The sequence below is a fragment of the Mauremys mutica genome, chromosome 5 (genome assembly GCF_020497125.1).
Source record: "Mauremys mutica isolate MM-2020 ecotype Southern chromosome 5, ASM2049712v1, whole genome shotgun sequence".
Classification (NCBI taxonomy): Eukaryota; Metazoa; Chordata; order Testudines; family Geoemydidae; genus Mauremys; species Mauremys mutica.
The window spans coordinates 118350351-118377997 of record NC_059076.1 but is presented as its reverse complement, the minus strand read 5'-3'; the positions used below and the strand labels follow the sequence as shown (position 1 = coordinate 118377997).

General features: G+C 45.6%; 1 protein-coding gene across 6 annotated transcripts in view; it reads left to right on the top strand.

Annotated features, from left to right (window-relative positions):
* Nucleotides 1-23806, top strand: part of CRMP1 (collapsin response mediator protein 1) — a 64419-nt gene extending 40613 nt beyond the window's left edge. For all 6 annotated transcript variants that reach the window (XM_045018514.1, XM_045018518.1, XM_045018515.1 and 3 more), the window contains exons 8-14: nt 1822-1942; nt 3506-3662; nt 8939-9080; nt 18306-18476; nt 20542-20721; nt 21888-22053; nt 22796-23806. In XM_045018514.1, coding sequence (XP_044874449.1) covers nt 1822-1942; nt 3506-3662; nt 8939-9080; nt 18306-18476; nt 20542-20721; nt 21888-22053; nt 22796-22887 — 1029 coding nt within the window. In that variant the 3' untranslated portion in view covers nt 22888-23806. The remainder of the gene's footprint in view (nt 1-1821; nt 1943-3505; nt 3663-8938; nt 9081-18305; nt 18477-20541; nt 20722-21887; nt 22054-22795) is intronic.
* Nucleotides 23807-27647: the final 3841 nt, after the last annotated feature.

The window sequence follows — 27647 nt, the reverse complement described above, 5'->3', positions numbered from 1 at the left end:
GTAGCTAAGAAAGAAGCATTCTTTTGTCGTTCTATCTTTGTCTACACTGGGAATTAGGTTGGCATAGCTATATCACTGAGGGGTGTGGATTTTTCTAAATTATTGAATCTTTTCCTGTTAATGGGAGTGGAGGCCTGGGGAAAATCCTAGTTTGATATTTGCCAAAAAGTATGTTGAAGTATTTCTTACCACCACATGTGGTAGCCCCATTACTGAGGTCCAAAACCTCTCTACTTCTTCCTCAGGCTTGCCTGGTGATGAACCATTCCCATATTAGGATATGAATCTATACTCTGGCTTGTCATTAGGTGTATATGTTTGTAATAATGGCTCCTAGGAGAACATCAGGTAAAAAACAATAATTGCTGGGGTGAACATTTTAATTTAGGAGAAGAGAGTTAAAAGAAGTACTTAAACTGTAAAGATTTAGGCCAGGGGTAGGCAACCTATGGCATGGATGCCAAAGGCGGCACGCAAGCTGATTTTCAGTGGCACTCACACTGCCCGGGTCCTGGCCACCGGTCCGGGGGGCTCTGCATTTTAATTTAATTTTAAATGAAGCTTCTTAAACATTTTAAAAACCTTATTTACTTTACATACAACAATAGTTTAGTTATATATTATAGACTTATAGAAAGAGACTTTCTAAAACCTTAAAATGTATTACTGGCACGCGAAACCTTAAATTAGAGTGAATAAATGAAGACTCAGCACACCACTTCTGAAAGGTTGCCAACCCCTGATTTAGGCCTTTGATTTGTGCTTTTGGAGATGCTATCTTTTCAGACTTGATTGATAAAGACTTTGAAGAGAATTATCAATAACCTTGTGTCTAATATTTTGGTCATTCCAGTTTTCTGAATTTAAGTAATACTTCTGATATCGGGATGGAGCCATGCAGAGAGGGTTAGGGCCAATCATAGGACTAATGGCAGTGAAGAGAGGCCTCTAGCGGCCCTGGAAAGGCACTGCTGCTGCAGCTGAAGACAAATGATTTGTATGCATGTCCCAGATGGCTCCTTGTGGGAGATTGCTTTGACACTGAGGAACAGAGGGGACGTACTGGAGGATGTTTGAAAGCCTTCTATGGATTATGGGCTAAATTCAACCTATATTGCTGATTCTGTTCCTTAGAAATATGTACATTCACTGTTGTCTTATCCTTGTGTAAAGATTGGGCCTAAGCCTGCATTGTCTGAGGGCACAGAGAATTTCTATGAATTACGACACTATTTTCCCCTTCCTTTTCCTTTTTGTTTGTGGGGGAAGGCCATGGGGCTTCATGAAGAAATGTGGATTTGGAAGAGTTAATAGGGGAGGGAGTGCAGCTTTGGTTCTAGCAGCAAAGTCCTTTCTAATATTTCTTTGTTACTATTTTAGGCTTGATAGTGCCGTTAACAAGGGACAGTGGGGTACAGAGTTGCATTGCCCTGGGATAGTACAAGGAAGCTTGGTGCTTCACTATTCTATCTTCTCAACCCCCAGGCCAGCTGTGCTGGGTAGCTGATACATGGGGTTAGGGGTAGAGCTGTTTCCTTGCCTTCCCACCACCACTCTGCCCCCGTGAGGTACCACGTGCCTCTGGAAAAATAGAAAGGGCACACTCTAGAATTGTGTTTTGGCCCTTACACAAGCTGTGCAAGGCAGTGTGTGACTTTTTTCTCCCTCCCATCCAACATTGCACAGAATTATACAAGCCAAGCAGAACAAGGCCGTTGTTGTTGTTAAAAAGAGAGAGATCTGGCTCAGTCCTAGATTTCACTTTCACTTCCTTCTGCTTTTCAACTTACATTTTTCTGCCTGTTTTCTTGTCCATTCCAGCTTGAAGCAGAAGCTGTTTTCCGTGCCATCACCATCGCCAGTCGAATCAACTGTCCGGTGTATATCACCAAGGTGATGAGTAAGAGTGCGGCTGATATCATTGCACTGGCTAGGAAGAGAGGTATGGAACTCAGTGCATTCTCCACAAAGGAGGTGTGCATTAGGTATCAGTTTACCAAATGGAAGCTCTAGCAACTAACCAAATTGCTGAATGCAGGGGTCAGTAACCACTGACTCAAATGGCTGCTGTTGTGCTAACAAATTGTTTTTGGGAAAATGGAAGTGAGACCCCACTTCTCTAGTCAACCTTGACACTCTCCCTCCTACTGCACCTTCCTCCACCTACCTGAAATGTGCATCTTAATCCTCCCTTCTCACACGCTACCTCTTGCCCTTATCCCAAGCTGCTGGCTTCATTCTTGCAAAGAAGATCTTCTTCCCTTGTAAGGCCTAGCACAGACTCTCAGCCTTTGTGGGGCAGCTGCCAGAATATATCTCTCTAGCACTTGCTGTCTTTTACTGCTAGTGCCACAAAGCTTCATGAGCTAGCAGTGGGGGGGTGGGAATAGAATGCATGCAGTGGACCTCAGAGGGAGAGGTTCTGCTCCCTGCAGTGTTGAGGAGTTGTTCCCCCTGTGCTCAGCGCCATTGTATTTTTAATACCCACTGGCTTCAAGTACTTTTTTTTTAAAAAAAAATAATGGAGATATCCTATCTCTTAGAACTGGAAGGGACCCTTAAGCATCACAGAGTCCAGCCCCCTGCCTTCACTAGCAGGACCAAGAACTGATTTTGCCCTAGATCCCTAAGTGGTCTGCTCAAGGATTGAACTTACAACCCTGGGTTTAGCAGGCCAATGCTCAAACCACTGAGCTATCCCTCCCCCCTACTTTATTGTTGACTCCACTCCTTGTCTCTCCTAATTCATGTTCTGTTCTCAGTTATCTCTGCTTTTCTCTTTTCTCTCATTTTCTTTCCCTCATCTTGTCCTTTGCTGGTTCTATTTTCTCTCTCAGCCTTCAACACTTCCAGCACCTCTCACTTAGAGTTAGGCAGGTGAGAGGCAGGCCACAGAGACATAGAAGTGCAAGGGAAAGACAGCAGGTGCTGCGGAGTATCCAGGCAGCAGGCGCTGCGGTGTATCCAGGCAGCAGGTGCAGAAATTAGTTTGACTCTGGACCACTGGCCCCTCTGCCACTGGGCAGTGCAAAGAGGCCAAGGAGGAAGAGCAAACTCTCCTCTGGATCTTTAATGTGTCCCCTTCTGATCAGGCTTGAGGTACACTGGTGTGAAAGGCTGCATTTTCGCTTGCTTGCGCCGCACATGTTCTGTGCGTATGTAAAGAACTTCGGTCTCCTGGGCCTTCAGTCCACTGCACAAACTCACTTAAACAACAGAGCAAAGATGGGCTGGGATAAGATTATTCAAATTAAACACAACTTTGAACTCCTTTCCTCCCAGATTAGAGAATTTTGTAAATATTTCGATCAAAAGCATATGTGGCTTGGCAAGCTGCCTGATTAAATTTGTATAATACGGACAAAGCCTGGGCTGTTTAATTTCTTAGGCGTTATGCTGTCCATGTAGCAACATGTAAATTATGCATGGCTGTTCTCAGTAAGCTGCATAAATGCACTGGCAAGTGGATTTTAACCATTTACGGTATATTCTTCCTTCTCCCCAGGTCCTCTAGTTTTTGGCGAGCCAATCACTGCCAGCCTGGGGACAGATGGGACACATTATTGGAGCAAAAACTGGGCCAAGGCTGCAGCCTTTGTGACCTCACCACCTCTGAGTCCTGATCCCACCACACCAGATCACTTGAACTCACTCTTAGCATGGTATAACCTTTAATTGTTTATAACCAGCCAGTCAAGTGAGTGCAAAACCCATGCCAGATGCAACATCTAGAGACTGTTCCAGAGCCCATTGAAGTCAATGGGTATATTTCCTCTGATTTCAAAGGGCTTTGAGCCAAGCTCCTAGTGTATAAAATTATGATGGACAAGAGATGTTAGGTTACAATAGAATTAGTCCTTAAGAACCCAATCTTGTTATCATTAACATTAATGGCAAAATTCCCATTGGCTTCAGTGGGAGCTGGGTCAGACTCAAAATTATCAGTAACAGAAGCTATAATAAACTGACAGTGCAACTTGCTGAGGCAGATTTTCTTGGCCTGCTTTATAGGCTGGAAGATTATGTAGTGTGCATAATGCACATACAGCAACAGAAGCATAACTAAAAAGAGCCTGCCTGTTTAATGCTATAGACATATGGGAGAATTAGTGTTGTACGGATGTATATTGTATAGATGTTAATATACTGATCTGTTGTGAAGGTGACAGAACAAACAGGACTTGATGTGAAGAGTGATATGCTATTTGCAATTTCAACTGAAGAAATGTGGTACAGGATTTATTCAGCAGTGAGAGTTATTTATTATTAAAAAAACTTCCAGGTTGAAAGGTCAACAACCATTGCTCTCTCAACTTCCACCAAAGTAAATGTAATCCTGGTTTCCTGTGCGTGCATCATCCCAGTGCTTTGGTACACGGGAGAGAGGAGACTTGTGGACTTTCCCTTGGGTGACCCACTTCTTTCACTAGAGGACTCCTGGCAGGGAGGAATAAGGTCAAGGAGGGAGCATGGCCATTTCTAATGTAACATTGCATTTGAAAGATAGATAGGAGTTTGATTCTCATATGTTTTGTGTTAACCAGTGAGAAGGTGCCATATTTTGGCTCATCTTCTGCCCATAACAGACCTCGTGTTGTACCTTTCCCTTGAGCTCTGCTAACAATAAAATGTTCCCACACTTCTCCTTAAGTGTGAAAATGCTTGTTGTAATCTGCGTGCACACATACATGCACATGTGCTCTTAGGACAGGGGTTAATCTTTCAGTTTTTAATGTCTTGTGGCTTGGTTTTTGAAAGGTACTGAGCACCCGCAGCTTCCAGTGACATCAGTGGGATTTGTAGATGCTCAGCATTTCTGAAAATCAAGCCACTGGAGAATGGCTAGATTCTGAGGGTTAATAGTGATGCTAAGGGGTGCCGCGCCATGAGGCAAGAGGACGTCTGCCTGCTTAGAGGCCTGATTTTGCTGAGTGTAATTCCCAGCACAGGTAGACAGACTCGTGCTAGCTCCAGCCGAGCTAGCACGCTAAAAATAGCATTGGGGAGGTTGTGGCACAAGGTGGTGGCTTGCGCTAGCTGCCTGTCCAAACCCACCTGACAGCCTGGGTCTGAACTCGGGTGATTAGCCCAAGCCACCACCAGTGCCACAATGTCCACACTGCTCTTTTTAGCATGCCAACTGGAGCTGAGCTAGTGTGAGTATGTCAACTAGGCTGGGAATTGTACCTTCCAGCGGCAGCATCGACATTGCCTTAGGCCCCATCCTGGATTGCCCTCCTGTTGTGCCCCATCTCTACTGGTCTCAGGCTGGAAACCAGCAGGAGTAAATGGTACACATTGGGAGGGCAGCTGATGGGTGGGGAGGAAGTGGCATGGATGCCAGAGAAGCTTCATTTAGGGATTCAAGTTTGCATTTGGGAAGAAACAGACTGGTTATAGGAGGCTGTCAGCCCACTGATAGGAGGTGGGGGTGTGCTGTCTGTCTGCAAAGGGATCAGGAGAAGGCTAGAGAGAGAGGAAGGTGCTCATCAGAGAGATGGGAGGGGGTAGGAACAGCAAAGAGATGGGTATCCCGCTGATAGGGGCTGGGAAAAAAAGGGATGAGAGCTGAGTTGTTTTGCTGAGAACCTTCCGGAGGAGGTTAGTCATTCCAAGGGTTAGAAGGGGCAATATGTTATCCCTCTGCCCACAAAGGTTCAGGTAGCTCTGAACATGTTCAACAAGTTACCAGCAGTGTCTTGGCAACCTGGAATTGGGTATCACCTCTGGAAAGTGTGCACTGCTTCTAGCTCATTGAGATTCTTCTTTGGCTTAAGTGGTGGAGCCGCTGCTTTGGGGTGATAGGGGTCTTCCGTTTGAGTCCCAGCAGGACAGAGTGCTGACAGTAGAGTGAGTAGTTCAGTTTGCCAGCCAAGCCACTAGTTAACACCAGGAGGTGGCACTATGTCCCTAACTGTGCTGATTCCTGCTTCATACCTTGGATGAAGCACATTTTTAGGATTTAAAATGTTCATTTGCTTGCAGATCACGTTTCTTCCAGAAGTGAGGTTTCCCCACAGCAGGTTGACAGGTTATGTACCTGGGTGATATAAAAGCATGGGGAGACGCGTCTAGGTACCTGTACATCAGAGACTATGTGCATGCATATCTGTATGTGCAGTAGGGGATGACTTCTGCTCAGTGACACCTGTGTACATACAGACGCACTCCACTGGTGCTGGACTTACACAGACGTTAATGAGAGCAGAATCTGGCCCTAAGTCAGATGTATTTTTGGTGGGGTTATACAGAAATTGGTTCATTTCTGACGGGTGCTGACCTTGGGAGAAGATGAAATTAGCTCCTTTATTTGATCTTTCTGTTCATTAAAATGAAAATAGGAAAAGGTCTTTTCTGGCCTGATCTTGCACCACTGACATCATTAGGAGTTTTGCTGTTGAGTTCGGTGGGAACAGGATCAGACTTTTAACCAGCTCATGTGGCAAAGTATAAAAAAATCATTATTTTTACTGCAGCAGACACAGCTGTGTGTTCTCCACAAGAGGCTTCCAACATATTATTAATATGTGGGTCAAACTGGTATAGCTAAAATGGCAATAGAATTTTTCGAATTGTAACCCAGATAAAGCCATCTTTTAATATCAAAATCATGCAGAAAAACTGGGAAATCCGGGAAACTTTCATTATGCTCCAAACATGCAGAAATGCTTCCCCCTTCTTCCCCCGCCTTACTGGCTTAGAGTCAGAGATCTTAAATAACAGCGGCTTAGCCTGCTTTCAGGTCTAATGCTTTAAATCAATACATTGAAGCTTTAAAACATCCTATATATTAATACCTTGCAGTACATTTATATATGGTTTTTTACCCAAGGATGAATATGATTATGATAAATAATATATTTTATAGCATTTTTCATCAGTAGATCTCACAACATTTTACAAGCATTAAACAAGCCTCACAACATAAGGTTAGCATGGTTTTGATGGCTGGTTGAAAATTTGCTGTTGAAACTGTTTTGACAGAAACTTAGATTTTTGACTAAACAAAAAATGTCTGCTTTCCACAGAAAATTTAGATTTTTTTTGTTGTTGTTGAAAAACTGAATGCCTGGAATCCAAAATGCCGCTGTGATGCCTTATGGGAGATGTAGTTCAGATACTTCAGGCTTCCACACTTATATATGGGCTGGGCTCCCCAGCCAGACTCCATCTCCCATGAGGTACTGCTTCCCCTCACGAAGAAATGAGATGGTGGCGCTTCATAGGAGATGTAATATGATCATATAGCGTGGTCAATGAAGGAGAATGGGAGCATGATGCATCTGAACTACAAATCCATGTGCCATCATAGTGACATTTCAGAAACTAAATATTTTAGTTTTTTTATTTTTTTCATCAAAAACTAAATTTTTCATGGGAAAAACGTGAATTTTTCTGACCAGTTCTAATGTTTATACCCATTTTACTGATTAATAAACTCAGGCAATGGGACTGTTCACACGATTAAAGTTAGGCATATGCAAATGTTTTTTGTTGGATTGGGGCCTAAGTGATGCTCTTGAACTAAGAAGACTAAGCACTGTGGTGCTCAGCAGAAAAACTTCACACAAAGGGCATATGGAACAAACCTCTGGGAAAGGCAACTAAAACAAAGCATGGAAAAAAAGAGAGAGAATCCTAGATTGTTTCTGGTGCAGTGAGTTAATAGTGTTGTAAAAAAAAAAAAAGACTGTATTGTAAAGATAAACTTGGAATGGGCAGGCCAGTTGAGCTGGAGGAGGGTTTCTTGGCCCTACAATTGTATTTATTAATACGTGTAGAAAATTAAAGAATCCACTATGTCAAATTAAACTTTCATACAGTAAGACAGTGATGAGCTTAGAGAACAGAACAAGGACAAGATAAAATGGAAAGCAAATCTTGTGATGTCATTGATATGTTTAGTAATTTGCGGTAATGCAAGAAACTCATTAATATAAAAAATACTTTTAGTCTAATCTCTCTTATTTCACTATTAACCAAGAGGTTTGTCTTCTAATCAAAGGCTCATGATGTTGCTTGATTCATTTTCTTGTGGATAGGAAAGGATCAGAAGATGATGCAGAAAGTTTCCCATAAGTGAATAGGGTTGGCACCTCAGCAAATTGTACTGATGTGACAGATAAAGGATCTTTTTCATCATTCACTTGGTTATTTGTAAGGATGCTGGGATTTTAACCTCTGAATACAAGGCCTCTTGATGTTTCAAACCTGCAACTTACACACTAAGATGGGGAGGGACCACTGGTTCAAATCCTAGCATGGTCAGCTCAACCTTCAGCCTTTGGAGACAGAGAAATTGCAGTGAAATATTATGTGTGGCTGAGACCTTTGAAGCTGAGGTATTGTCTTTTTCTGGGGACAACTAATTGGTGTCAGAATGATCAGAGTGCAGGCTTGCCTGTTCATTCCCTGTTCTCTGTCACAAGGTACAAAGAGAGAGTTTTTCTCGTACAAATTCCATGAAAAATGTGTAGACCAAAAAAACCACAAAAAGTCATCTGGTATTCATCATGTTATTTTTATTTCACATGATTATGGATTTATCTTTAAAGTAGAATATTTAATACAGGGGTTTGATAATCTTTATTAACACTAATAATGGAGTCATCTCCTCAGCACTGTTAAGTGGACTTTGTACCAGTCTTGTGGTGAAAAGCAGCTGATCTCTGCAGTAGTTGATTATTTTAACATGCCTGGTTGGTGTAAAGCTGAGAACAGAGGGTTTTCTTAAGGAAAGGTGATCTGGCCAGAGCACCGCTGCTCTTCAATGATCCTTAGCCACCAGAATAGCAAGTGGTGGCTGTTAATAGCTAGCGTGGGTTAGAGCACGTGCCTCTCATGTCTAGATTTGAACAAACAAATTCACACCCAACTTGATGCCAAGTGAGTCTGTGTGTCCTGCAATATCAATACACCATGTGTTAACTCTTCTTAGTGGGGACCTGCAGGTGACGGGAAGTGGGCACTGTCCCTACAGCACTGCCCAGAAAGCCATTGGAAAGGATAACTTCACTATGATTCCTGAAGGAGTTAATGGAATCGAGGAAAGAATGACTGTTGTCTGGGACAAGTCTGTCGTGAGTAATTGCTTATCTTTATAGACTAAAAAATTGGCTGTTAACTGAATAATGAAAACCAAGGGGCTCTATGCCAGAATTCATGTGGTTTCCCCATATTCTGAGAGCTCCTACAGAACAAGCTACCATAAGGTTATTATTTATTTTTAAATACTTGGTAGGAACGCAGTTAGAAGCTTTGTATTTTATTTCTGTTTTACAATGGAAAAACATCGTTTTTTCTGAGTCCTGAGGTTTAATTGACTGTACATCATTTTTTGGTATTGTGTCAGATTGAGTGTTTGGAGCTGACATAATAGTCAAAGCAGTTTAACACTTTTGAAGTAGACTTTGTATAAACTTGACAAATAGATCATTTAATTTGGGGAAATGTCATATCATTGTTGAGAAACTGCAAATGGATGGGAACCAAAGCTTGAGGTTATAATATAAAGCCATTTAAATGAGGACTTCTTGTGTAATTTATACTGGAATATTTTACAGCGCGATGTTGGCATAAATTAGCAATTTGTTGGTTATTCCATGGATCCTGATATACAATGCATTCCCCGCACCTGTACACACAGGTGAAGCTGATATGCATGTTACAAACTGTAAAGCTCTATAATTGCATGTATAGTGCACCTCTGACCACCTTACCTGGAATGTTTCCCAATCCAACTTGCCAGGGACTCCTGCTAGGATTCCAAACACTGAAGCAGCTTCAAATAGCTGCTGTTTAAAAGCAAGGTGGACCGTTACCTGTTCTGTAACTGGGGTTCTTCGAGATGTGTTGCTCATGCCTATTCCACAGTAGGTGTGTGTGCTTGCCACGTGCACCGGTGCCGGAAGTTTTTCCCTCAGCAGTACCCATAGAGGGAGCGCTGCTGCGACCCCTGGAGTGGTGCCGCCATAGCAGGCCATAAGGGGAGCTACACACTCCCCCCACCCTCAGTTCCTTCTTGCTGGACCAACTCCGAAGGTGGGGAAGGAGGGCAGGATGTGGAATAGACATGAGCAACACATCTCGAAGAACACCAGTTACGGAACAGGTAAGTGTCCTTTCTTCTTCGAGTGCTTGCTTATGTGTATTCCACAGTAGGTGATTACAAGCTGTGTCTGATGGAGGTGAGTAGGAGTTCACAGATTCCCCGGCTGGAGCACAGCCCTACCGAAAACAGCGTCATCCCTGGTGTGGAGACGATTGCATAGTGTGACATGAACGTGTGTACTGAGGACCAGGTAGCGGCCCTATAGATGTCCTGGTTAGGGACATGGGCCACAAAGGCAGCCGATGAGGCCTGAGCCCTTGTCGAGTGAGTCCTTACAATAGGTGGTGTGGGAACTCCTGCTAGGTTGTAGCATGTGTGGATGCACAATGTAATCTACCGGGAAAGCCTCTGGGTGGAGATCAGTTGGCCCCTCATGTGCTCGGCTGAAGCAACAAAGAGTTGTGAAGACCTGCGGAATGGATAAGTCCAGTCCAGATAAAAGGCCAGAGCCCTGTGCATGTCAAGCATATGGAGGCGGCGCTCCTCATTATAAGTATGCGGCTTAGGGCAGAGGACAGGTAAGAAGATGTCCAGGTTCATGTGAAAGACAGAGACCACCTTGGGGAGGAATGCAAGGTGTGGGCGGAGCTGAACCTTGACTTTGTGAAAGACAGTGTATGGGAGGTCGCAGGTCAGGGCCCTGAGCTCTGAGACCCGCCGGGCTGACGTGATGGCCACGAGGAAGGCTACCTTCCAGGAAAGGTGAGACCACGAGCATATGGCCAGGGGTTCGAACAGGGGCCCCGTAAGGTGGGATAGCACCCAATTTAGATCCCACTGAGGGATAGGGGTCCTAACATAAGGGAAGGACCGATCTAGCCCCTTGAGGAAATGCCCGGTCATGGCATGGGAGAAAACCGAGCAGCCCTGGACCAGCAGATGGAACACCGAAATAGCCGCCAAGTGCACCCTGGCAGACGAGGGGGCCAGACCTTGAGTTCTAAGGTGAAGCAGGTACTCAAGGATAAGTTGGAGTGGGGCAGACGTTGGGGAAACACCCCGCTCGCCCGCCCTCCTGGAGAATCGGGACCACTTTGCCAGGTAGGCTTGGTGCGTGGATGGCTTCCTGCTTTTGAGGAGGACACACCTGACCCCCCTCCGAACACGTTCTCTCCTGCGCATCTAGCCACTGATCAGCCGCGCTGTCAGACGGAGGCTGGCCAGATTGGGGTGGAGGAGGTGGCCCTGGTCCTGGGAGAGTAGGTCTAGGCAGAGCAGCAACGGCCGGGGAGGGGCTATGAGCAAGCCCAGGAGGGTCCCGTACCAATGCTGTCGGGACCACGCTGGGGCGATCAAAAGGATGTGTGCCTTGTTCGTTTTTACTTTTTCCAGGACCTTGGCAATGAGGGGAAACAGGGAAAAGCGTAAAGGAGTTGACCCAACCATGACAGGAGGAAGGCATCTGAAATTGCGTTCCTCCCCACCTCCCGGAGCAGAACCCGTGGCAATGGCAGTTTTGTCAGGTCACAAACAGATCTACTTGGGGAGTGCCCCACTTTCAGAAGAGTTGATGAGTGACCTCCGGGTGAAGCAACCACTCGTGTTGGGATAAGTCCCTGCTCAAACGATCAGCCTGCGTGTTTTTGGCGCCTGGCAGGTGGAAAGCCTTCAGGGAGATGTTGTGGGCTATACAAAACTCCCAGAGGCTGAGGGCTTCCTGGCAGAGGGCTGAGGACTTCGCCCCGCCTTGCCTGTTGATGTAAAACATCGCAGCGGTGTTGTCCGTGAGTACTCTGACCACTTTGCCGCATAGCTGCGAGCTGAACGTCATGCAGGCTAAACGTATCCGCCCTGAGTTCCCTGACATTTATGTGAAGGGATAGCTCTGCAGTGGACCACAAACCTTGGGTCCATGAGGTCCCTATGTTTGCTCCCCAGCCCAAGTCTGACGCGTCGGACACTAGGTCCAGCGACGGGGTCGGGTCCCAGAAGGGAATTCCCTGGAGTATATTGGCCAGGCAGGACCACCATTGTAGCGTGGCGATCACCCGCGCTGGTATTGAGAGGACTTTGTCCAGTTTGTCCCTGGCCTGAGAGAACTCTGAGGCCAACCAGAGCTGGAGGGGCCTCATATGTAGACTGGCATAGCGGACCATGTATGTGCACGCTGCCATGTGGCCCAGGAGATGTAAGCATGCCCTGGCCATGGTAACAGGGAACTCTGTGACTGAGGGTATGGCTACACTTACAGTTTGCAGCGCTGGTAGTTTGCAGCGCTGGTCATCCAGCTGTGTAGGAGCAGCGCTGGTGTGTGGCCACACTCACAGCTACCAGGGCTGGTGTGTGGCCACATTTGCAGCATTAGCAGCGCTGCTGGGAGTGATGCATTATGGGCAGCTATCCCAGCATTCAAGTGGCCGCAACGTGCTTTTCAAAAGAGGGGGGTGGAGTGGGGTCTAGTGTGACAGGGAGCGGGGGGAGAGAAAGGGTACGTCTACACTACGGGATTATTCCGAATTTACATAAACCGGTTTAACAAAACAGATTGTATAAAATCGAGTGTGCGCGGCCACACTAAACACATTAAATTGGTGGTGTGCGTCCACGGTCCTAGGCTAGCGTCGATTTCTGGAGCATTGCACTGTGGGTAGCTATTCCGTAGCTATCCCATAGTTCCCGCAGCCTCCCCCGCCCCTTTGAATTTCCGGGTTGAGATCCCAGTGCCTGATGCGGCAAAAATCATTGTCGCGGGTGGTTCTGGGTAAATGTCGTCAGTCACTCCTTCCGCTGGGAAAGCAACGGCAGACAAGCATTTCATGCCTTTTTTCGCTGGATTGCCCTGGAAGATGCCATAGCATGGCAATCATGGAGCCTGTTTCGCCTTTTGTGACTGTCACCGTATGTGTACTAGATGCCGCTCACAGAGGCGATTCAGCAGCGCTACACAGCAGCATGCTTTTGCTTTTGCATGATAGCAGAGATGGTTATCAGCCATATTGTACCATCTACCATACCATAAATTGGTAATAAGATGATCGTGGCTACCAGTCCTTTTGCACTGTTCCATTTGCTGCTGTCATAAGTGCGCCTGGCTGCTCTTAGCCAGGGGCGCAAAAGCCAAAACTGGGAATGACTCCCTGAGTCAATCCCTCCTTTTTGGTATCTAAAAATAGAATCAGTCCTGCCTAGAATATGGGCAAGTGTACTAGAGAACCACTGTATCAGAGAACCAGATCCTGCAGAAATTATGAGCTGTATTCTATTCACAGGGGGTGCTCCTGCAACAACCCCACCTGTTGATTCCGTTCTTCCCTCAGCCTTCCTGGGCTACCGTAGCATTGTCCCCCCACTTGTGTGATGAAGTAATAAAGAATGCAGGAATAAGACACAGTGACTTGTTAGTGAGATATGGGTGGAAGGCAGCCTTCAGCTGCTATGATAGTCCAGACAGGACAGTAAGGAGTGTGTAGGAGAGGAGCCCAGCATCCCTCTGCTAGTTCAGGGGCAATTGAATCTTTTCTTTACACATGAAGGGTGGGGGCTGATGGAGCTCAGCCCCCTGTTGCTATGATGACGATGGTTATCAGCCATACTGTACCATCTACCAGGAAAAATTAGGACCAGGCGCCCTTGATCGACCTAACAGATGCTAGTCAGCATGGTTACCAGTCCTTTTGCACTGCCCCATGTGCCAATAGGCTGATGATGAGGACGGGTACCAGTCATTTTGTACCATCAGCCATCCATAGCGTGGGGGGAGCAAGGATGTTGGTGTTGAGTGCTGCACCATCGCGTCTATCTGCAGCATTCAGTAAAGATAGGGTGACATGTAAAAGAGTCAAGAGAGGATTGTTTTCCCTTTCACTTCTGGGGGTGGGTGGGGGGGTGCGTAAATTGCCTAGCTATGCCCTGACCCACCGCGGACACTGTTTTTGACCCTAGAAGCATTTGGAGCTCAGCCAAGAATGCAAATGCTTTTCAGAGACTGCAGGAACTGTGGGATAGCTTGAGTCCTCCAGTCCATGAGCGTCCATTTGATTCTTTGGCTTTCCGTTACGCTTGTCACGCAGCAGTGCGCTGAGTCCCTGCTATGGCATCTGTCTGGAGATATTTAAAAAATGATTTTGAATTTCGTCTTCTGTAACGGAGTGCTGATAGAACAGATTTGCCTGCCCTTACAGCGATCACGTCCGTATCGTCCATGCGGGAGCTCTTTCTTTATTTTGATTTTTAACTGCATCACCACCCGTGCTGATCGGAGCTCCACGCTGGGCAAACAGGAAATATTCAAAAGTTCGCGGGGCTTTTCCTGTCTACCTGGCCACTGCATCCGAGTTCAGATTGCTGTCCAGAGTGGTCAGTGGTGCACTGTGGGATACCGCCCGGAGGCCAATACCGTCGATCTGCGGCCACACTAACCCCAATCCGATATGGTAATACCGATATTAGCGCTACTCCTCTCGTTAGGGAGGAGTACAGAAACCGGTTTAAAGAGCCCTTTATACCGATATAAAGGGCCTCTTAGTGTGGACGGGTGTGGCGTTAAATCGGTTTTACGCTCCTAAAACCGGTTTAAACGCGTAGTGTAGACCAGGCTAGAGAGTGGATTTTTGGAGCCAACACTGTGTGTTTAGCTTCCTGCCTTGAAAAATCAGAGCATGTTTCCAACCCCTTAGTCTTAACTCTTAATTGCAAACAGCCTGCAGCCAACACGACTCCCCGCTGTTTCATTCACTCCCTGCCTGCAATCTCATTTGATTGTTTACAGCCAGGTACAGATGATCACAGCAAACAGGAGCTCTGTTTGTTTTTTAGATAAGCAGCAGCAGCAACGGCAACGGAGCTCCGCGCGGAGCTCGTTCACAACAAAACAAAGAGAGGCTGCATAACAAAACAAAGAGAGTAATTAATAAAAGCATTCTGGGATACATCCTTATACCCTGGAGGCCAATCACAGCGCTGGTGTGTGGCCACACTTGATGACCAGTGCTGCAGCACCAGCGCTGGAATCCTTATTCCCCATGCTGAGTGAGGTGTACGGCCAGCGCTGCAGCCAGGGAGTTGCAGCGCTGGAAGTGCCCTGCAGGTGTGGCCACTTACTAATTGCAGCGCTGGTGGAGGCTTTCCAGCGCTGCAAATCGCCAGTGTAGCCATACCCCGAGGTTATAAGCCCCTTCAGGGTCTGGAACCATGGGAAGGGAGGCTGTGGCCTTGGAGGCATCCAGGAGAGCACCTAAGAATTCTATGCGTTGCACTGGGACCAGTGTTGATTTGGCCTCGTTTACTAGGAGGCCTAGTTTGGCACATGTGGCCAAGAGCAGGTCTACGTGGTTGCATACCTGGGACCGCGAGCTGCCCCTGAGCAGCCAGTCGTCTAGGTATGGGAATATCTGTACCCCTTGGTGTCTGAGGTAGGCTGCCACTACCGCCATACACTTTGTGAACACCCTGGGTGTGGTGGACAGGCCAAAGGGGAGGACCGTAAATTGGTAGTGGTCCTGTCCTACTAGGAAGTGGAGGAAGCATCTGTGCCCCTCGAATATGTGGATATGGAAGTATGCATCCTGAAGGTCCAGGGCCGCATACCAATCGCCAGGGTCCAGAGGGTATGATACATGCCAGAAAAACCATGTGGAACTGGCATTTTGCCATGAACTGATTGAGGCCTCGCAGATCCAGGATGGGTCTGAGCCCCCATTTCGCCTCGGGGATCAGGAAGTAACGGGAGTAAGCCCCTTTCCCTTGGAATTCCCACGGAACCTTCTCCACAGCTCCCAGGGTGAGGAGCCGACCCACTTCCTGCTGTAGCAGGGGTAAATGCAATGGGTCCCCCCCTGCTGTCCAAGGGAGGGGGGAGGGAGAGCAGGCATGAGGCAAAATGTAGCGTATAACCCTGGGAAATGGTGCTGAGGACCCATTGGTCCGATGTTATTCAGGACCATTCCACAAGGAACGTAGACAAGCGGTTGCTGAAAACTAACTTTATCTGTGGGGGGGTCACTGGGGCATCCTCCTGCAACCAGTCAAAACCGCCTCTTGCCCTGCTGGTTGCCCCTGGAGGGCCCAGGCTGTAAGGCAGAATGAGACTGCCTCTGAGGTCACCTCGTCTGAATTTTGGACCTCTTGTAGTCGGGCTCATATCTCGGCTGAGGTGCAGGGACAGAGACTTGCGCCTTAGGCTTTTCCTTGGGCGGGACGTAGAGCCTGAGAGTTTGAGGGGTGGTACGCGAGTCCTTCATGCCATGGAGCCTCACGTCTGTTTGTTCCGCGAATAGGTCCTTGCTGTGCCGAGAGCGGGAGCATCTACAGCGTCGGTGCCTGTCCTGCCAATATTCTGTACTTGGCGTGGAGCTGTCCCTAGAACTGCGCTCCGACGGCACCCTACCAGACAACCTGGAGGGCAATGAGAGTGGAGGCTGGGGGGTATGTCCCAACAGGACACTGGGTAACAAGTGGTACTGAGAGCAGTCTCCTGACCGGGATCTGCGTTGAGTCAGCGTCGGCTGACGAGACCCCAGTGGCGGCTTGCCTCTAGAGCGAGGTCCGGGTGCTGGCAGTGCCCCAGGCACCTCCAGGGTCATAATATCTTTGGCTGCCTGCAGGGCCTCTGGTGTCGAAGGCATGCGGACTTCAGCTGGAGAGGTCTGAGTCGATGCAACCGGGCTGCTCCGCTCGACCTGAGTGGGCGCTCTAGAGCCTTGGGGGGGGGGGTTGCCCGATGTGGGTCTGGCCTTCCCCCGTGCCTTCTCTCTACGCTTCTGAGCCTTCCTCTGCTTTTTCGACGGAGAGCGATGCCGGCCACTGGAAGGTGCTGGGGGATCGCCACACGCCGAAGACAAAGTGCCTGGTGCCGATTCTGCTCAGCACACTGGGATAGAAGCCAGTGCTGACTCCATGAGAAGGGCCCAAAGTCTAATGTCTCTCTCTTTTTTCATCCTGGGTTTGAAGGACCTGCAGATTTTACAGCTGTCGCTGATGTGGGATTCGCCCAGGCAGCGGAGACAGTCAGTGTGTGGGTCACTCCTGGGTATCAAACGCCTGCAAAATTCACACGATTTAAACCCTGGGGCCCGGGGCATGCCCCGGCCCAAAGAATAACTAACTAAACTAGAACTTTTACTAACTAACTGATACAGGTACTACCGAACAACCAACAAGATTTGAGATGAGCTGCAGCAAAGCTGGAGCGAGTGATTCCGATACACCGTCACTTGCAGCAAGGAGGAACTGAGGGTGGGGGGAGCGTGTGGCTCCCCTTCTGGTGTGCTATGGCGGCGCCACTCCAGGGGTTGCAGCAGCACTCCCCCTATGGGTACTGCTGAGGGAATAACTTCCGGCACCGGTGCACGTGGCAAGCACGCACACCTACTGTGGAATACACATGAGCAAGCACTCAAAGAAGAATGAACAAAAACCAACCAACCTGAGACATTTTTTTCTTCTTTTCTCCCACAAAACATGGAATGTCAGCTGCAAAACTACATTGGGCTGAGATGCAGGTGGGGCAACATTCAGTTGAGGACTTGGTATCTCATGTTATATTTAGGCTAGAAATTGGTGGTGTTATACCATACAACAAGGAGAATAGTCTGTTTTTCATTGGGGCATGCTGCTCTTGTTTCTAGCCTGAGAAAATCCAAAAATATTGGACTGTAAAGTCACAACATTGTTCTGTGTGGCAAAGATTTCGTATGCCATTATTAGATATTTCTAAAATTTGATCATTGATGATTTTTTCTCTCCCTTTGAGACTTGTACGGTGGACTTGCTACTAAAGCAACCTGGATTTGCAGGTGTAGGGATAAGAATAAGGCAGCCTGATTTTTCAGGTGTACTGCTGCTCCTTTATGCTTCTCTGGCAGTATAAAAGTGCCTTAAAGCGGATATAAATCATTTACACCCATATTATGGTACCTTCACATGTGAGAGTGGTGGAAAGGGGCCTTAGCAGCAATGAGACAAGCCTTTTATCTGTAATAAAATATGTAGTATATACAGTGTACATGATGGTGTAGTCTGGATTAAGGGTTTAGTGGCGTTTGTTTGGGATGACGTGAATAACTCACTCATCTGTTTGCTGCTCCTGAATAATACAGACCTCACAAACTCATGCTGATAAAACCTTTGGACCATGAAACCCCCTCCCTTATTTCCTCTGTCCAGTCTATCTACACACATGCCCTTATATGTTGACAATATCAATATTCTATCTCCACTTTGGAAGCTTAATTTACTCATGTCAAATTGCTTGTAGGCCATAGGCAAGATGGATGAGAACCAGTTTGTTGCTGTTACCAGCACCAATGCTGCCAAAATCTTTAATCTGTATCCAAGGAAGGGCCGGATTGCTGTGGGCTCAGATGCTGATGTTGTTATCTGGGATCCTGATAAAGTGAAAACTATTACAGCCAAAAGCCATAAATCGGTAAGAGAAAAAATGCGTATTGTCATTATAAACACAATCTTCTAACTCAAGTGAACTCCAAATGTGCTAGATACGTAAGAGCTGGATCATATGATGTTCTGTATTAAAAAGTATGATTGTTCATATTAAGATGAAAGTAATTAAATCTCTTGTTTCAGAGAATAAGAAATTTACCACTACAGTACAGAAGGAATTTTTCCAGCATGTACAATATTGTATAATTGGCTAAATGAATGGGCCAGTTCCCCAACAGCTGTTAGTCAGCATAGCTCCACTGACGTCAATGAAGCCATGCCATGCCAATTTGCACCAATCTTGGAGCCAGCATCAGATTTTAAAGGTATTATGATGCCTAAAGATGCCGGTAGGCATGTAGTGGGATTTTCAAAAGCACCTAAGTAGGTTAAGTGCCTAAATCCTATTGATTTAGAAAATCCCACTAGGTGCCTTATTGCATCTTTAGGTGATTAAATACCTTTACAAATCTGACCCCAACCCACTCTTCTCTTCTTCTTTTTTTTTGTGCCATTTCTGAAGCATCAGTTATCACCCACTGCCTGGGCAGATGGAAAAATGTTCTGAAATGTTATGGTTAATTCAGTGTTTCTATAATTTGGGTTCTAGATTATGGATGGGTTTGGGGTTTTTTGGTCTTGTTTAATTATGAAACTTTATAGTGTATTTCTTTGATTCTGCGTCCCAATTTGCATAAAGTACTAATTGTGTATTCTTTCCAAACACTTTGATCCTTGTGTAATGACTACACAAGGGGCAGGATAATGGAGAATCAGGCCCATATGTTTGCTTTATTTTATCTAATCTAATCTAATCTACATATCTATCTAGTGGAGAGACAAGGTGGGTGAGGTAATATCTTGTCTCTCTAATATCCTGGGACTGAAACAGCTACAACTACACTGCCTATCTATCTAGTAGGTATTTTACATCCTGTCCATCACCATACTGGGGCACAGTTCCTTAAATATGTATGATTTTCATTAAATATTTGTGATAGTTTCCTGGATAGCCAATAATAAGTTTTATTTAAAAAAGGCTTAAATGTTCAAAAATGACTAGTGAGTTTGTGTGCCTCAATTTCTGTTTGCCTGACCTTAAAGGGCTGATTTTTCAGAATGTGCTGAGCACACCAGTCTCTGAAAATGAGGCCCCTTTAAGATGTTTCAGGTTGGACACATGAAATCACTAGGCATTTTTGAAAATTTACACCTTACTACCCAAGCATTTTTTCTCGTTTTGGAGGGTGAGTGTGGCGCAGTGCAGGGAATAGATCTAAATCATTCAGGCTTTGATTCAGCAAAGCACCTGCTTATCCGTAAGCATGTTCCTAAGTCTCATGCTTGTAGTTAAACACTTGCTAAAGTGTTTTGGTGAGTCAGTGCCTCTAAGAGTTATGTCTACACTGCAATTAGGACAGCTCATGTAAGCATATCTGAGCTAGTTTTGATTGAGCTAGCTTGCTAAATATAGCAGTGTAGCCACCAGCAGCACAGGCTAGCTGAGTACAATCTCGCCTGGGATTCTAGGTATATACTCTGGTGGCTAGCCTATGTAGTCTCCCATGTCACTGAGGCTACACTGCTATTTTTAGCAAGCTAGCTGGATCAAAGATATCTCAGATGTACCTGCATGTGCTGCAATCATACCTCCCAGCTGCACTGTAGACATACCTAACTGACCTGTGTTTGACAGCCAACAGGCTTGTATATTACTTTATCTACCCCAAAGCATTTTTTTGGTTTCTGCCCCAGGGAGTAAGTGTATTTGGAACCCTTTGATTATACGTAAGGGTCACATCTAACCTTCAATAATGCAACTACTAAATGGAAAGTATCCAAATAAACCTTTATGTGTGGAAAAGCAGTTTTTTTTCCCCTCCGAACAACGAACAAGTAAGTGTGCTTGCACATTTTGCAGGTGCTTTGCAGGTGCATTAGTGGAAGCTGGATAAAAATAAGGCCATAAATGTGATTTCACTTTACCAAAGAAAAACAGACTTGAGATTGAGCTTGCATAGAGTTTTCAGTGTATGTCGTTTGATCCTCAGGCTGTTGAATATAACATCTTTGAAGGAATGGAATGCCACGGTGCTCCCCTGGTGGTAATAAGCCAAGGAAAGATTGTGTTTGAAGATGGAAATCTGCATGTAAATAAGGGAATGGGCCGCTTCATTCCTCGCAAACCTTTTCCTGAATACCTTTACCAGCGCATCAAAATCAGGAATAAGGTAGGTTCAAACTTGGCCTGTTATTTAATTCTCCACACGCCTTCTGGTCTCGCTCCAGGCTCTCTTGGAACCACATGCGAAAACATTTTGCATCGTTATTGTCCTAAGTGAAATGGATCCATGTGGGACTGGAAACGCTGCCAAAAAACTATGGGCCACACGCTCAGCTGGTGTAAACTGGTGTAGCTCCTTTGACTTCAGCGGAGCTTCACTGACTTACACCAGCTGGGAATCTGGCCCTGTATGTCTGTGATGTACAGTCTTCTGAAGGAAAAAGAAAGATAATAGAAAGCAATTTTAGCTAACAACAAAGGACCACAATTTTTTGTGGGGGTTGGGGTCAGGACAGGCTGTAATTTTAAATTTGTTACATAACTTAGCATGTTGGATAAGCAGATCAAGTATTTCTGTTTCCCATGTACATGCTACATTGGAAGCATTCACTGTACTTGGCATTTTATCAGCTGTTAACAACTGTTGTGGGCGAATTAGCTTTAGTTGAGTTGTTTTTGCATATAAAACACAAAACTTTCCGGCCTTTCTCTTTTGTGAAGCAGGTGGCTTGGAACAGATGTTTTAGCAAACGAGGGCCCTAACGGTGGCAGAGTGGTCTGCCACTGGGTCAGCGGGGAATCCATCCACAACATGCTGTGTTTCTGGCAGTAACACGGTCAGGTGGTGGTCTGGTTCCCCTGAGCCCTTTCTACTCTCCCCCTTGGGTGTAGCTGCATTCTGGGGTTGTCCTCAGTCTCCCCAGGATACACCACCAAGGGTAGCTGTAGCAGCTCCTCAGCACTGGGAGTGGCGGATGTCTCTGGAAGCTCAGGCAGGTCCTCGGGGCAGCCACGGTTCTCCTCAGCATCCCGCTCCAGCAGTGAGGAAGAAGCTTGGGGAACTGAGCTGCTGGGCCATCTTTTTATACTTCCTTTTCCTGTCCTGCCCCTCTGCTTTCAGCGTGTGGGGCATGGCTCTCCTGGTTCTGCCCACCAGGAGGCTCGAAGTGTTCCCTCCGCGTCCACCTTTGAAGAATGCCATGCTTCCTTGCTACAGGGACTGTGTATGATACAGCTCCATACATACTGTGAACGGTATGTGTAACTGAATATACTGTCAGGTTGGAATATCAGTGCATTCAGTGTCTGAGTTGTTCTGTTCTTTTATTTTAGGTAACAGGATTGCAAGGGGTCTCCAGAGGAATGTATGATGGGCCAGTGTATGAAATCCCAGCTACGCCAAAATATGCAACTCCCGCACCTTCAGCTAAGTCCTCCCCTGCCAAAAATCAGCCTCCACCAATCAGAAATCTCCACCAATCTAATTTCAGTTTATCAGGTAAACCAACATGACTGATTATGAATATTTGGTATCGGGGGTAGCCGTGTTAGTCTGTATCCACAAAAACAACAAGGAGTCTGGTGGCACCTTAAAGACTAACAGATTTATTTGGGCATAAGCTTTCATGGGTAAAAAACCCACTTCTTCAGATGCAAGATCATCATCAGAGCACATCACAAATTTGGTCCCTAATAGTAATAATTTGTGGGTGGGATTTTCAAAAGTGTATCAGAAAGCCTTGTGATTCTAAATCACTTAGGACCATACTGTTAAAGGTATTTGGGCATCTACCTCCCATTGAGTTCAATGAGAGTAAGGCGTCAAAATATCTTTAAAAGTCTGGCCCTTAAGCACTTTTGAAAATGCCTCCCCATATTTATAGAACATTTTCATGCAGAAATGTTAATGCATGCTACAGAAACAAATTATTACCTAGAATAGCAACCTGTTCTGATCCCTCACAAGGCGTTCACTCCTGTGTGGAAGTCAATGGAACTCTATTTAAGATGATTCCTTTGCAGGAACCGGGCCTTAGTCAGTAAGTGCTTGCTTCCTTAGTTAGAAATGATCCAAAAACAGGTTCTAGAGATGACTGCTCAAAACAAAGTGGCAAAACATTGACTCCTGGATAGAGCCAGTCAGGTGAAAATTCAGTGTTGATTGTAGTTTTTTGCTTCAGACGTTTCTGTTCCCGTTTTATTAACTCTCCTGCTTTGCTGGGTGGATTGCTATTTTACAGGTGCTCAGGTAGATGACAACAATCCTCGTCGAACCGGACACCGCATTGTTGCGCCCCCTGGTGGTCGCTCTAATATTACCAGTCTTGGCTGAACAGAGATGATGGACAGAATGGCAAGAATGAAGGATCATGGGAATAATGTCTGTTCCTCTTGATGTCCATGTTATTGAACCCACAGTTTTATTCGGTACTAATGAGGGGAAAATGAGTTGTCTTTTTCTTTTCTTTTCTTTTTTTTTTTTATTGTATAGGAAGAGGTGATAATAGTGTGGTGTGTTTGCTTGGAACTACTTGCCTCACAATTGTGCTTTCTTGCCATAGTCACCTTAAAGCATGGTGCTTCCATTGCCCCTTTAGTGACTACAGGTTTTAGCTTTGTCTTGTAACTAAATGATGGTTCCTTTGCACCCATTAGCTGTACTAGAGTAGTAAATGCATGTTACTAAGTTATTTATGCAAGTTGCAGTCTGTGAGTGCGTCTGTTTAGAACACGTTGCCAACAATTGACACAATGCCAAGTTCAATGCCACTAAAATACATAAGGAGGAAGAATATGGACATTTTTTAAAGTATGCAGTAGAATAGCATAAGTGGCTTCTGTTAATATGTTTAATTTATTATAAATCCATGAAGCGCTGCTCCCAGATACAAAGAAACAACTTCAAAATGTGTAATGACAACATGGCCTGTGTAGCAATTCTCATTATCCACTAAGTACATTCCAAGTATGTGTCTTAACTGTTCTCATTTTAGACAGAGCCATAACTTCTACGCAGCAATGCCATTGCCATCCCTTTCAGAGATTTCTCCAGCTGGGCAGTAGTATGCTCCTTTTGCATGAGTGTTTTGGTACTTAAGAATAACTTAATTACCGCTGGATTTTTAAACTTTTTTGTACAAAGTTTTTCCTTTGTAATCACATGCATTTTTACTTATTATACCCTATCAGATCTACTAGTTGTGGTTCTATTTCTGAATTCAAAGCTTGTGAAATAAAGGAAATGAAAAGATCATTAAGTGTCTTTCTCTGCCTTCCAGGTCTCTTGCTCACCAATATGATTTTTTACAGTGTAGGTGTTCCCTGGCTAACCAGAGGGAGTTTTCTTCTGGGTCCACATCATTTGAAAGAAACTGCATCCTCAAAGCATAAAGATTGTTAATGAATAACTTTCTGTGCACACTTGACTATTGTTTTTGCAAGTTCCAGTTCAGCTGAGCTGAATAGAGCTTGTGGTAAGAATATAACCAGTTCAGTCACCTAGTCTTTGGTCCACTAACAGCTACATTGGCAATCCACCTGCAGCTCTAGGGCCGTATCGGATTTGCACAAAGTGGAGCAGATAGCTGCCATCCTCATTTTTAATATGGGACAGCAACCACCAGAGACAGCCCAGACTCAGCACGCAATCCTCCATCTTGATCCAAGCCATCTTCCAGTTGGCATTGCCTATCGGGATCCGTCTCTCTGTGTGATCAACACATCACATCACAAACTAATGCACAAATGGACTATCCTCTTCTTCTTTGGGAGGTTGATGGAAATGTCCTCCTTCCTCTTTCCCCATGTGTAAGTGTGTGAGAAAGAGGCATTCTCCTTACCCCTACTTCTATTTCCTTTTCCGTATTTGCTTGTGCTGCTGATGCTAAGGAAAGACCAGGCTAAAAGAGTGAGGTTGGGAGTTGTCAAAAGAGCTTAAGTGATTTAGCACCATAAATTCTATTGGCTTTCAGTGGGACTTGTGCTTCTTAGGCCTTAACTACACTAGAAATTTGTACTGGTAAAAGGTCTGCTGGGGCAGTGCCACCAACAAAACTATTTAGTCAGAGTTCATTCACGCTCAACCACTTGTGCCAAGGCATTATGCCCACACAGCATTAAGCTGCATTGACAAAAGCCCTGTAGCACTGTGTGTAGGTGACACATGTGGATAGTCATATAGTCCATTGATTTCAATGGAAATTAGGAGTCTTAACTCCCTTTGTGGATCTTGGCCACAGAGTCTTTTGAAAATTCACCAGCCTTGCACTTTGTACTGAAGACAGTGGGGTGTCCAGAAGAGGAGCCAGTCCCCTAGAAAGCTTTGCCTCTCACTTCCACATTTGATCCTTGAGATTGACAGTCACATTGCTTCCAGGGGTTCCCAGCACTTGAGCTTTTACTTGACCAAACAAATGAGAATAAACACAATGTAACTCACATTGACAAAGATGCCATTTTTTGCTGTTTGGAAAATATAAAAGATTCATGGCTAACCAGAGGAAACGCTTGTTCACAAACTTTTCCTGCTCTTTTGGCTACTCATAATATTTTTCATGCTGAAATGGCAGTGAACACACACAAGGCAGCTTTGAAGGCGTCTGTTCTGAACTTTAATGGTTCTGAGCTCAATACTTGTCAGTACAGTGTAGTTCTGCTTTGATTACTTTGAGGAGTGAGGTGCTAATGTGTCCATGTAATTTATAATTTATGTTGCTTCTTTAAGGAAGTGGAGTATAGGACTTGGATTCTGTACTGTGTCTGTTTAATCCCTCCCTGACTGGCAGTAGTGCCTGGGAGTGAATTAAAGACCTCTCTTCCTTGTGCAGAGTTAACTTGTTACATTATCGCCAGCCAATCAGTGATCAGGAGTCTTTACCTGGACCCTTGTTTTATTAAAACATCTGAGTGTGTCATGCTGTTCTCAGACTAGCTTTGAGCAGGCTGAGGTAAGTGGTCTCTCCTCTCCCCACTGAATAAACAAAAGGCCAGATTGTGACACTGTCTATATTTCCATGCTAGGGAGTAAGAAGCCCCCTTGCTTCTCACATCAGCGATAGCCGTGACCAGAGGACCGCAGCCTCCATGTGACTGCTACTCTCATTGTTGTGTGCGTGTGTGTGTGTGTGGGGGGGGGGGGCTCCATTCCTCTTCTCCCTATAATTCTCCATCCAGCACATGAGAGGAACCAGGGACAACGTCATGACTCTTTGAGACAGTTAACATGATGCACCTTATTCAGGGTTTGTGGCAAAGCTACAGTTGTCCTGTTAATGATGACATTAAGACTGGCCCTTAACCAGTATCATGTCACCCATTAAACAGCCTCCCCACAAATCAATGCATTGAAGTTTATCATTACCCTTTGTGTACATTGCACTGGCCACCATTAAATCATAGAATCTCAGGGTTGGAAGGGACCTCAGGGGGTCATCTAGTCCAACCCCCTACTCAAAGCAGGACCAATCCCCAACTAAATCATCCCAGCCAGGGCTTTGTCAAGCCGGGCCTTAAAAACCTCTAAGGAAGAAGATTCCACCACCTCCCTAGGTAACCCATTCCAGTGCTTCACCACCCTTCTAGTGAAAAAGTTTTTCCTAAAATCCAACCTAAACCTCCCCCTCTGCAACTTGAGACCATTACTCCTTGTTCTGTCATCTGGTACCACTGAGAACATTCTAGATCCATCCTCTTTGAACCCCCTTTCAGGTAGTTGAAAGCAGCTATCAAATCCCCCCTTATTCTTCTCTTCTGCAGACTAAACAATCCCAGTTCCCTCAGCCTCTCCTCATAAGTCATGTGCTGCAGCCCCTTAATCATTTTTGTTGCCCTCCGCTGGACTCTTTCCAATTTTTCCACATTCTTCTTGTAGTGTGGGGCCCAAAACTGGACACAGTATTTGACATTGGTGAGGCCTCATCTGGAGTAGAGGGGAATGATCACGTCCCTCAATCTGCTGGCAATGCTCCTACTTATACAGCTCCAAATGCCATTAACCTTCTTGGCAACAAGGGTACACTGTTGACTCATATCCAGCTTCTCATTCACTGTAACCCCTAGGTCCTTTTCTGCAGAACTGCTGCCTAGCCACATGGTCCCTAGTCTGTAGCAGTGCATGGGATTCTTCCGTCCTAAGTGCAGGACTCTGCACTTGTCCTTGTTGAACCTCATCAGATTTCTTTTGGCCAAATCCTCTAATTTATCTAGGTCCCTCTGTATCCTATCCCTACCCTCCAGCGTATCTACCGCTCCTCCCAGTTTAGTGTCATCTGCAAACTTGCTGAGGGTGCAATCCACGCCATCCTCCCCTACCTTTTCTGTGCCCTGCCCCACCCCATCTTACTGGAGAACTCTGGAGCATTGGAAATGATGGACCACGGCTTGACCACTACATCTTCTGGCCTCTGAGTGAAACCCACTACAAATTGGTGGAAAGGACTGTTGAGCCACAGCCAGTCCACTGGGCTTGCTGGCCTTGAGTGAAAGCTGCTACAATTATACAGTCGTGGTCACAATAGCAATCCAACTGGGTTTGGATAAGAATATTGTCACCAGGACTGAAAGTTATTGGATGAACACAGAGATTAACAACATACAATGATGTTGTGAGGTGGGGGTGGTTCTAGTAGAGGACCATAGGTGCGGTCTTGTTTAACATCCCTGTTGATGATCCAGGAGAAGGGGAAAGCAGCATTCTATGTATACTACATAACCTCCCGAGGCCCCTTCCAGCTCTACATTTCAATGATTCTATATTAATGACATTTGTACATGACACCGCTTTAGGATGTGAAAACAGGGAAGTAATGCAAAGAGACTGTGAGGTTAGAAATATGGACAGAAGGTAACACAATAAGATTCTGCTTAGATAATACGAGCTAAATCACCTAGGGAAAAATATCTGTGAAGTGTATTCACGGTGTGGCGAAGAGATTGGAAAATTTTGCAAAAACGGTGCACTCCTGTGCACAGAGGCAGCAAAAGGATTATGAGCCAGTTACACCCTTAAAATAGGACTGAAGTGGGACTTAAGTCATGTAGCACCATTTGCACAGGTGTGAATTTCACTCAAGTGGTGACAGTGGACAGTGAATT